At 31.5% G+C, this 11,249-nt stretch overlaps 1 protein-coding gene across 2 annotated transcripts; it reads right to left on the minus strand.

Annotated features, from left to right (window-relative positions):
- Positions 1 to 1,186: 1,186 nt before the first annotated feature.
- On the minus strand, positions 1,187 to 9,505 carry LOC7484539 (F-box/LRR-repeat protein At5g63520). Of its 2 annotated transcripts, XM_052456924.1 has the most exons (11): positions 9,389 to 9,505; positions 8,953 to 9,280; positions 8,741 to 8,854; positions 8,459 to 8,551; positions 8,233 to 8,355; positions 4,382 to 4,483; positions 4,267 to 4,306; positions 3,390 to 3,548; positions 2,941 to 3,128; positions 1,954 to 2,063; positions 1,187 to 1,800 (listed from the first exon to the last, which is right to left on the minus strand). In XM_052456924.1, the coding sequence occupies exons 2-11, from the start codon at positions 9,157 to 9,159 to the stop codon at positions 1,350 to 1,352; spliced, it is 1,587 nt and encodes a 528-aa protein (XP_052312884.1). In that variant the 5' UTR covers positions 9,160 to 9,280; positions 9,389 to 9,505; the 3' UTR covers positions 1,187 to 1,349. The 2 variants fall into 2 exon arrangements, with proteins under 2 accessions (XP_052312884.1, XP_052312883.1); XM_052456923.1 differs by lacking the exon at positions 9,389 to 9,505 and having other exon boundaries at positions 8,953 to 9,362.
- Between the last annotated feature and the right edge of the window lie 1,744 nt (positions 9,506 to 11,249).

Genomic DNA, 11,249 nt, shown 5'->3' on the forward strand with positions numbered 1-11,249 from the left:
ATTTTCAAAATCTAAATATCCAAGTAGTGATTCCATGGAACCACGTTTGTAATAAAAACAGTCTCCAAAAATTCTTGTAAAAATTTTAACGTGATCTAACAATCGGATCAAAATTTATGTCATGTTATTTTGGTTTGGCGCGACCAAACCTTCTCTTAGGTCCAAATCTATTTCACTGATTCATAAATGTATTTGCTAGACCATCCACGCAATCTGTTTAAGATAAATCTTCATTTAGTTATGACAGACACATACCTGACTGTTCAAAATCACTCATTATTGCAAGTCTATCTATCTAAACCTTCTATATTAATGCTGCAAATATAAGTAAACTGGAACTTACTCTGGAGGCATGTATTCGAAATGTATGCAAAAGCACTTCCAAATTCAGTTATCTTTGCCCATCCGGAATCTGAAACATGTACAAAGTATTAATTAGGATCGACTACGCACATAAATCAACTTCAGGGTCGATCCCATGAACACAAGAATCTGAATTCAGAACCCATCCATTGAAGTTTTATTTTATTAAAATGTTTGCTGATTTTAACATCACGATCGACTGTAGTTGATGCAGGGGAAGATAGGGCTTCTCAAGGCTTAAAGTTACAATCTAAACTGTAGAGAAAAATTGTTTAATCTATTTTAAAATTTAATTAATAATTCATAAAACGTTTCTAAAAATAACTTTTAAATAAGTACTAAAACAAACCTAGTAAAGGAAATCTAAATCGAATTAGGAATCGACATTAAAAAAAATAAAGAAAATCTCCGAACAACAACTTTTAGACTTAATTTTAGACATAGATCCCGACTTTAACTGTAATAACCTTAGCTAGTTACATTAATCCGAACCTATAAAGAATTAGACTTGGAGTACATGCTGACTAATTCTCAACCCAATCCAACGATAGTCACGCGTCAATTATATGCTCATGGATATATTCAAGGCCTCTAGCCCATCAGTCAAAAGAAATTGTACCCTAGTCGGCCATGTCATTATGTGCATCAGGCTTGATTGATAGTAAAGTTATTACGTTTTATGGCAGTGGACTCTGCCGCTGGGGATAACAGATTCTTTCCGGACTGAAGCAGGTATGTCAAGAACAGTTTGGTTAATAAGGTACAATATTAGATCTTTCATCTACATTTCAACTTCTGTAAATTTCATATAGATGGTCTCATATGATCCATACGAATATTATAATTAATATAAACAGAAAATGTAGTAAGAATTCTGTAGTACTAGATATATTTCACCCCAAAAAAATAAAAACAACAAGTCCTACCAATAGTAGAGAGAGTCATCAGCACTTCTGGTAATCCATCAAGAAGAAGATGGACGAACTCTAATGCTTTAGAGGTGCTGGAGTATAAGACACCAACACATATACAGTGCTATATACATGTAGACAGCAACACGAAGTCTTTTCTTCTTGGTCTACATGATCATCTGCGTTCAACATGGTAAAGCCACGTCCGACTTCGCCACAGCCAAATATTCCTGCCATTGGGATTCCTGGAAAGTTATCCAAGAATGGTGAGCTATCCACATTGCTGTGTCCAAAGAATGATGCACCACGGCCCCAACAAGAGAAAACCAAACCTCCAACAACTTCCTTACTACCAACATCACCTGCATGAAGCTGGCAGCTTCTCCAATCCAGTTTCAAGTTTCTGAAATACTTGGAGACATTACTAGTTGCAGATAATGCGGCCTTTGGATCTGAATGGTAGAAATGAAAATAGTCTCCAGAACCGATGCCATCTCCACTAACAAAAAGGTGCTCTCCATCTCCTCTGTTGACAAGCAATCCATGTCTCAATAAGAAGAGAATCTTTGAAAATATACTTAAAACCAAGCTAAGAAAAAAAATCTCAAGTGCTTGGCAAACTTTCTGTAAAAATACAATGCCAACATATATAAATATTGGTGAAAGTTCAACATCTCACCCCTTAACTTGATGTAAAGCCAGGGATCTCAACAGTTTTGGATTCTCTGACCCAATAACGCTTTGTCTTTGTTTTGAAACCCCAATGAACAGTTCAGTTTTGTTCACCAACTGTCATATATTGAAAAAATTAATAGCAGAAAACTTCATTCATGGAACTTTAAAGCCAGAAAAAAAAATGATATTGTTAGAGAGAGTAATATAAAACCATTAATGATAACTCTTTCAATAATTTAACATTTTGGATTAGAAAAATTATTTGATATATCAAAATCTTAATAATCAAGTCTTATTATTTTTATTCTTTCTAATTAAATTCATAAAAAATTAAGTATAAAATAATGGTGGGACTATACAAATTTTATTTTTAAAAAACTTTTACCTTAAAAATATATTAAAAAATAACAAAAAAAAATATTTATAAATCTTATTGAATAACTTAATATTTTAAATTGAGATGTTTCTTCGAGAAAATAAAAAAACACATATCTCATTTATAAAAAAAAGTTCCAAATGTAAGAATAATAGCTATATTCCATATGACCATTTCAGATTATTGGTATGTGGGTTGAAAGAAATTCTTGCATGGCTTGATGTAGGGACAGCAAAAGTCCCTCGTACCCATTAAGGCATTAACCCATTCATAGATTCAAAGCGATATGAATAATAAAAGGGCCACAGTAAAATTTGTATTAAATGGGTTGAAAAGGCTCAAAACTTAAAACGGCTGAATGGTTTTGAGTATGATAATTACTCCTGATGTAAAACTCCACTCACATAAAACTCTATCGTAAGGTTTGCATGTCATATATGAATGAAAAATTAACCACACTTTCAACCAAATAATCTAACATGATAATGAGAAATCTATGCAAATTGTCTTAAGGCTTTTCGGTTAGTAGCAAAGCTGAAGCAAGTACGAGAAACAACTAGCTAAATCAAGGAAATCATCTTAAGGTAAAAGTATGGTTTTCGAAAAATAGCATACCTCACTCTCGATGCTGTCTATAATCATTTGACCACCAAGAATCTCTTGTTCTCCTTCTCTTCTGGAAGTAAGCCATGTAGTAAGACCTGTCTCAGATTGAGTTTCTTTGACGGAAACTGCCTTGTACCTTGGTCCTATTGCTGAAACACCACTTGATATTGCAGAATGGAATTGGATTTTCCCTTCACCTGCACATTAAGCCAAATGAAGCAGCAGAGATATGAGATAACATGTCATAATTTTAGGTAAAAAAAAAAAGGCAAGTACATTGTGATCTTTCCATTCTTTTCTTTTATCTACGAATGAAAAATATTTGAAACATTTCTTGATCTCTACATGTCATGCTAATTTCTTTTAATCTTTCCAATTTTATCGGAAGAACATTTGTCATTAGATTTCAGTTTTCGAGGAGAATGAAGTTGCAAAAACATAGACAAGTAAGGAGATACCAGAAGGTTTGTCTTCATCCCTTGCAAATACAAGAGCAACTGCATCAGTAAAATATTTTGTACTACTCCCATATATATTTCTTGACTCTATGCCCCTTCTGTACAGGAATTGGGATCTCATACCGCCGGCAATGATAGTTTCCCTTGACATGGCATGATCTGCAACATACAATATACATTTTCAAATTCAAGAACCAATACAGCATATTTCTACTATGCAATTTATCAAGTTGGTAACACATTAAGAAATGTTGTTCTAGCAGTTAAGGCACTGCTATATCCTTATAAGGGTGAGAACACAAGTTCGATTATCAGGAAACGCACTTATTGGGAGGGGCAGTCACGAACCCCGAACGGGACTAGTTCCACCCTTTAAAAAGGATGTAAAGATACCCCGATAAAAAAAAAAATCTGGTAACACATTTTTTGAAATTTGACATCAAGAATTAATTGCCTTATTAAATTATCAACCACGTTGATATGTCATGAGACTTTTGAGGTTAATCCACTTCATAATGACATATCCACCGATCTTTATATTCTTTCAATATTCTGATCATCCAGAAAAAAGACTCAAATATTCTCATCATCCAGTGATGGATTAGAAAGAAGTTTTTGCTTTAGAATAGCAGAGATTGATGTGCTTGAATATGTCAAATAAATATCCTTACGGAGAGAGAATGAAAAGGGTTTGAAGAAAATAGCTTTTCGAAGCTGAAAAATGGAGTAAACATATTTTATTTATAAGAAACAAACTGAAGATTTTAAAGAAATTGGACTAAATTTTTTAGATTATTGCCCATATATTACGTTTTCCTAGGAATAAAATTAAAATCAAACGCAAGAAGACTGAAACATCCCTTGTTAAAAAACTCACCCAACTTTTCCATGACTGGTTTGAGGTCAGCCTCTTCACCCTGTAGCATTACAGAAGTCACATCTTAGCAAGAAACTCATACAAGAATGAAGCATGTAAGCATGCATTAGCTTACTCCAAACATTATGATCAGAGCTGGTGATGTGGAACCAGAAACAGAAGCTGAATAATTCTTGATATCCATCACAAAGTTATCAATCATTGCCACTGGACCAGCCTGAGGTCACCATGCATGTCAGCGAAAATACTCAAGATCAGTTAATTTATTGTCCACAAATCCATTAAGTTCTATGCGGAATTTTTTCATAAACTAACACGGCAGTAAAAATTATTTTCTAAACCATCACAACTAAGAAAATATTTTTCAACTACCACAATTTTCAACTAATAAATTTCATTTCAAGTTTTTGCTCTCTCAAATAATTAACTTAATTATGCAAGAGTCAACATGCTTTATTATAAAGATCCAATGACATGAAATAAATCAACATAATAAAAAAGCCATCAGAGACACATTAGAGTTTTGATAATGAAACTCTAAGTACCAGAAAAAATATATTGACAAAATGAATTTATAGACACTATAAAAAACCAACTTTAAAGTCAGTGATGAGTCACACGTACAGTCTAGAGAGTGGCATGTTCACTTACTAGCATCTTATCACAACTTTGAAGTTGATTTTTCATTGTATTTATGGATTTTTCTTATCAATATCACTACAAAAAAATTAGCAAATACAAACAGAAACACCGATATATTTTTTCTGTCGGTATATTACGGTGATATTTACTGACTTAATTGTTCCATCGCTAAATCTATCGGCAAATATCGATAGTAATATGTCGTCGGTATATGATGAGGGAATCACAATCAGAATAAAATGAATAAAAAAAATCCAAACAATGTGATGACGTATAAGTTTTTACAAACATAGTTATCGACATAATTAAACTGACGGTACAATTCATCCATGAATATACCAAATTTTTTTTTCCATCGGTATATACCAATGACAATACATAAAATATTATAGTGAGATTGAAAAAAGCAAATCGTACAGTGATGTGGCATTGATATAGACAGAATTGTCGATGGAGTCACCATCAAAATAATTCCATGGGTAAAGCCGTCGGCAATATTTAATATATGACCCGACGCTCGACCCTCCTCTTCCCCTCTCTCATTTCTATTTCTTCCTTATAAAATTTTTCTCTGCAACAAAACAACCACCCCCTCTCAATCTCAACACAACTCAACCTCCCATAACTTTTTCAGTCACCACAACACTCAATTTATTAGCATCTGTGTTCTGATTGATATTTTATTGAGGATTCTCCACCTTAAGTAAGCAAATATATCTTTTTTTTAATTTGAACATAATTTTAAAATGTTAAATTGTTTTGCATATTTTTGTAGTATATGTATTTTGTTTGGGTGTTTACTTGTATTATTGTTTTTTCTCAAACAAACTTGTTATATAGATTTATGATTTGCACATGTTATGGTTTATTTTATATTTTATAAAATTATATTTGTTTGTAAATTGTTGAAACTTATGTTGAATTACTGACTTAGGTGTTTTGTGATGAAATAAATAATGGCTTGTTTAACAAGTCTGTTTTATATTTTCTCAATTTCATTTTTGAGTTGTAACTTTTGGTAAACGTGTACAAATTTATATTTATGTAGATAATTGATAATTAATGAATTAAAAGAAGTATTAAAATATATTGAATAATCTTCTGCTAAACCAATATTTTTACAAATTTATTTAGTTAACGTAATTAATTAATACATGTTGTCATCATTATTTTTATATAGGTTTGATAGAAGTGATGGATGATCGTTCACGAATGTATCGACATTCACCCCAAGAATTGCAGAGGATGAATTATTGTAATGGGGTTCAGGGTTTTATAAATTATACAATATCTAATCCAAGAAATATTAATGGAGACGGTATTAGATGTCCTTGCAAGAGGTGTAAAAATAAAATATTTCTCGATCCAAAGTTGTAACGATGCATCTTCTATAAAAAGGATTCATAGAGCAATACTGTATTGGTATGCATATGAAGAACCATATTTCCTCGTGAGGTCATGATAGAAATGATGGTGGGGTCAACTTTTAGTGCTAGCAAAGTGCATGGAGTTGTAGATGATAATATATAGAAATCTTTATAAAATTATGGTTATGGATGCGATGAGAATGAATCAAGGTCATACCGGTCAATATCTAATCGTATATGAAGAATCTAATGTAGACGCGACCATGTTTTTTTATCTTTTGAAAGATTCTGACGAACCATTATGGGATGGTTGCACAAATCACAGTAAATTATCAGCAGTTGCACAGATATTCACCATCAGAGAACTTGTGGGCAACCTATAGTGTTTCATCTGTTAGGTGCTCACAATTGGTCCCAATCACTCAGTTTCCAGAGTTCACGACCTTATTAAATCAAGGATTGCAAGAACGTACGACCCATCTCAATGAGAAATATGAACGACTCTTTGCGCATTATGAAGAACTCCGCCGAATGGTCATGAATATGAGATCACTGATGGGTCATACATGTGCACCTCTTTATTAGCACCACAGTCCTAAGAACGACCAGCCTCCTCCTCCTCCAACGTTGCTTCTATTCTAGTTTCATTGTATTTGAATGTATAAATTTGTAATAAATATTTGGTTTTTATATTAAGATAATTGATTTTTAAATACTTGAATTTTATATAAATTTATTTTTTTTTCTATTTCTATTCAATAGATTTTTCTTAAATATATATTTTTAATTTATTACTAACAGGGTTACTGATGGAATAATTTCTTCAGTATATTCTAAAGAGTTGAAAAAAATTACAGCAAACGCCCCTGCAACTATTAAATCATCGATAAAATTATTCCATCGGTATATTCTAAAGAGTTTAAAAGAAATTATTGTAAATGTTATTGCAATTCATCGGTGGAATTACCAATGGGTTGAAGAAGGTAATTGTTCTTTCTGCTGAACATGGTCTGTTTGTAAAGTCATCGATAAATTTAATAACGACGGACTTACCAACAAATCAAAAATTACTAATAAACATTTTTCTAACGAATAATTTCTATCCGTAATTCTATAAATAAAATAATTACAAACAAAATATAAGTATAAATATCAATAAAAATTTTGGATGATAAAATTATTAAATCTAGTGTATATTTTTTTTATGACACTGAGAGTTTTATCATCGTAGTTCTGACTCCAACGCCAATTCTTTCTTTCTTCAAGCAAGGGATTGTGTTTCTAAATGGTTTGATGGAAACCTGTCTATTCAGTTAGACTTTGTGACCGGTGGACTTGACAATTGAAGCTCGGCAAGGACCAAGACCATTGTGAAATTAGGTATCAATACACTGCATATCACAAACTGATAGAATTTCTTTTCATTCTTTTTTTTCTTTGACAAAAATGGATATAAATTCTTATTTGACCATCACATCAAGTTAAAATTTGGTAAGCATGTTTTATAGGTTTGGTTCTAAAATATATTGGCCTTTCGTAACCAAATGAGGTCATTTTATGTCTAAATTAAACCTAGAAAATGTTGTTTTGTTTTTTGTTTTTCCAAATTATTTTTTGATTCCTTTATGAATTATATTATAATTATATTTGGTTGGTTTTTGTTTCATTAATCAGGTTTTTTTAGCTATTATTTAAACAATTTCTGTGTGATTTTTCAGAAGAGATTAAGAATATTATTATTATTATTATCACTGCCAGAAAATATATCAAATCAAAGTTTTCTTAATTTACAGATTCTTTCTCTAAAATTTAAAACTTTTTAAAGCTTATAAAACCCCAAATTTTCATCTATCGCTATATATTCACTGCATCACTCCATATATATATGATGCCATTCTGAGAAGGGGCTAACATGCTCTAATAAATATCATTTTCCAAAGAATGCAAATCTGCTTACCTTTCTTGGCCTTAACAGTGGAAGGGCTTCGACTTTGAGTCCTGGTAAATACCCCACTGTCAACAGCATACCAAAGCCTGAATTTTTTGATGCAGCATCAACCCAAAAATCTTCCAACATAACCTGCATGCAAATTTATTGAAGAAGACAATAAATCATTCTGCCTTTCATATCTCATGAAAACCAGAGAAGTGAAAATGTTAATGATAATCACTGTGGTACTGACCTCTTTATGTTCACTAGTAACAGCATCTCTTCCTATGATTCCATTGGTGCAGGACACTATAATCGGAGTTTTTGAACCAAGTTTTGCCGCTAACTGCAACATAAACAATGCAAGCCAGAATATTTAGATTAACAAAAAAGGCCAAGAAGAGTTCGGAAAACATATCTTAATAACGGATTTGTAGCTCAACTGGCATCCATAACCTCCTTTCCGAAGAGCCATGGGTTTGAGGCTTTCCTTTGTAACAAAAAAATAAATAAAATACAATGGAAAATATCTTACTAAATAGAGTGTTTCACTCAAATATTCAACACCACTCTCAATAACATTTGCAATGGCAAACTGGGGTCTGATTGGCTCGGAGAGAACCTTACTCACAACCTCTTGTAATGCAACCTGTTTGATCACCATCAAAGCATACAAAAGCACAGTTCACGTTAGAGACTTTACCATGAAGTATCGGTGTTTTTTTTTTTCTTGAAGGCCCAACAAACCTTTGGGTCTGGGTTGAGAGAAAAGGCAGAAGCAAGCTTTGGTTTGGAGAGGATTTGATTGCAATTGTGATTCCATGATTTGCTAACACAAGCTGCTGATGCGAAGGATGTAGCTGGTGTTCTCTTTAGAATGTTTTGAACAAGGTCTTCGTTTATTGATGCAAAGCCTGTCAATGGCGTTTTGGGTTCTTTAGGTTTCTTCTCCATTTCTGATATCTAGATAGGGTGCATCTATTACTTAACCTGGACGCTATGGTTGTTAATTCATGGAGAGCCTCAAAAGGAAGTCAATTACTAAACAGTGAAGACTCTGGCGTAATTTCGGCACCTGCATTCAAAGAAATTTCCATAAACTTACCTCTTTTTTCACGGAGAAGAACTCAAATCTACAACTTCTCAATGGGGGTCAAATAAATTCCAAACAGATCGTACGTACCTAATAAGTGTTTGCAACGCACGGTTGAAATTGTGATCACATTCTTTTTATGTTTTCACATCATCATTTTAATATGTTAGCATAAAAAGTAATTTATTTTTTTAAAAAAAATTATTTTAATATATTTCAAAATAAAAAAACATTTTAAACCACAACCTCAACCCAAAATAAAACCCGTAAACACGTTTAGGGGACTATAAAGATGACCACAAAGTGTATGAATATTATTTCAAACGTATGAAGTAATCTATTAATGGTGGGGTTTAGATTCAATAATGGTCATTGTTGATTTGGACTTGACCATCCAAGATGGAAAAGTCATTCAAAAGTCATTCAATAATGGCGGATAGTATTTTTTAAAAATATTTTTATTTTAAAAATAATTTTTTTATTTTAAATATTAAAACATTAAAATTATTAAAAAATATTAATTTAATATTTTTTTTCAAACTAAATGCACTTTTAAAACTCAAGCGCAAGTAAAACGGTGATGGATCACAAGATGATTCAAAAGAAATCAAGTGTGTACTAATCATGATGATCATGGGTCTTGCTCACCAAACAAAAGCTTAATCTCACAACCTATTTTCTTTGCAATCAGATTTACCATAGCTTGAATTTTCATAGAAAGAACCACCATACATCCATTATTGAAAAAAAAAATCATTTTAATATTGACTAGATCATTGATCCGTGCTATGTCGTGATTCAGATCAAAAAAAAAATTGAACATACAAAAGAAACATCCAAGCATTGCTAATATTTTTTTAGTAAAAAAAAATTAAACCATGTGGAGATTGACCCGATTGACTTAATGAATCCAAAAACAACTCAGAGAACTGATAAAAACATAGTTTGATCAACAAAAATTCAAGACAATATTTTTAAAAAATAATAATATTAAAATGACAACATATTGAATTTATTTGGGTCAACTTAAGTTAACCCATCAAATCCACAACATGGATTATGAGACAATGAAACCCCATATAAAACAAATAAAAACAAATTATGAAACTCAATTCTCAATCAATCCAAAGTTTAAGAATGAAATTGAAAAAAATTAATTAAAAAATAATAAAATAAATTGACTTGAGTTAAATTTTCAAACTCATGACCCGGGTTATGAGATCGATATAGAAAGTAAATAAAAAAATAACTTGAGTTAACGTGAATTAATCTACCAAACTCGCGACTAAGGTCATGAGATTGTGATAACCCTATAAAAAGTAAATCAAAACAAATTATGAAGTTCAATTTTCAATAAACTCATTGTTAAAGGTTGAAAATGAAAAAAAAAATCAATCTAAAAATAGGATACAATAAAACAACCCAAGTTTACTCGGGTTAACCCGCAAAACACGTGACCCGAATAATAAAAACAGGATAACCTCATAGAAAGCAAACCAAAATAAATCATGAAGCCTAATTCATAATCAATTCAATGTTGAAAGATGAAAAAAAAAATTATGAATTAAAGAAAAAAAAAACTCAAGTCAACTAGGTTAACCAACCAAACACGCGATTTGAGTCATGAGACCGAGATAACCTCGTAAAAATTAAATCAAAATAAATCATGAAGCTTAATTCACAATCAACCCAATGTTGAATAATGAAATTAAAAAAGAAATTGTCAATTAAAAAAAAACTCTAGTCAACTCGTCAAATCCGTGACACCAATTATGAGACCAAGCTAACCATATATAAAACAAACCAAAATAAATTATAAAGTTTAATCTCCAATAAATTAAATATTTTTTTTATTGAAATAAATAGTATTTTATGAGGTGGTATATAGTAAAAGCACCACCTCTTCTAGTTTATACTATAATAACTAGCAATATATCTAGTTTATACTATA

The sequence above is a fragment of the Populus trichocarpa genome, chromosome 11 (genome assembly GCF_000002775.5).
Source record: "Populus trichocarpa isolate Nisqually-1 chromosome 11, P.trichocarpa_v4.1, whole genome shotgun sequence".
Taxonomy (NCBI): Eukaryota; Viridiplantae; Streptophyta; class Magnoliopsida; order Malpighiales; family Salicaceae; genus Populus; species Populus trichocarpa.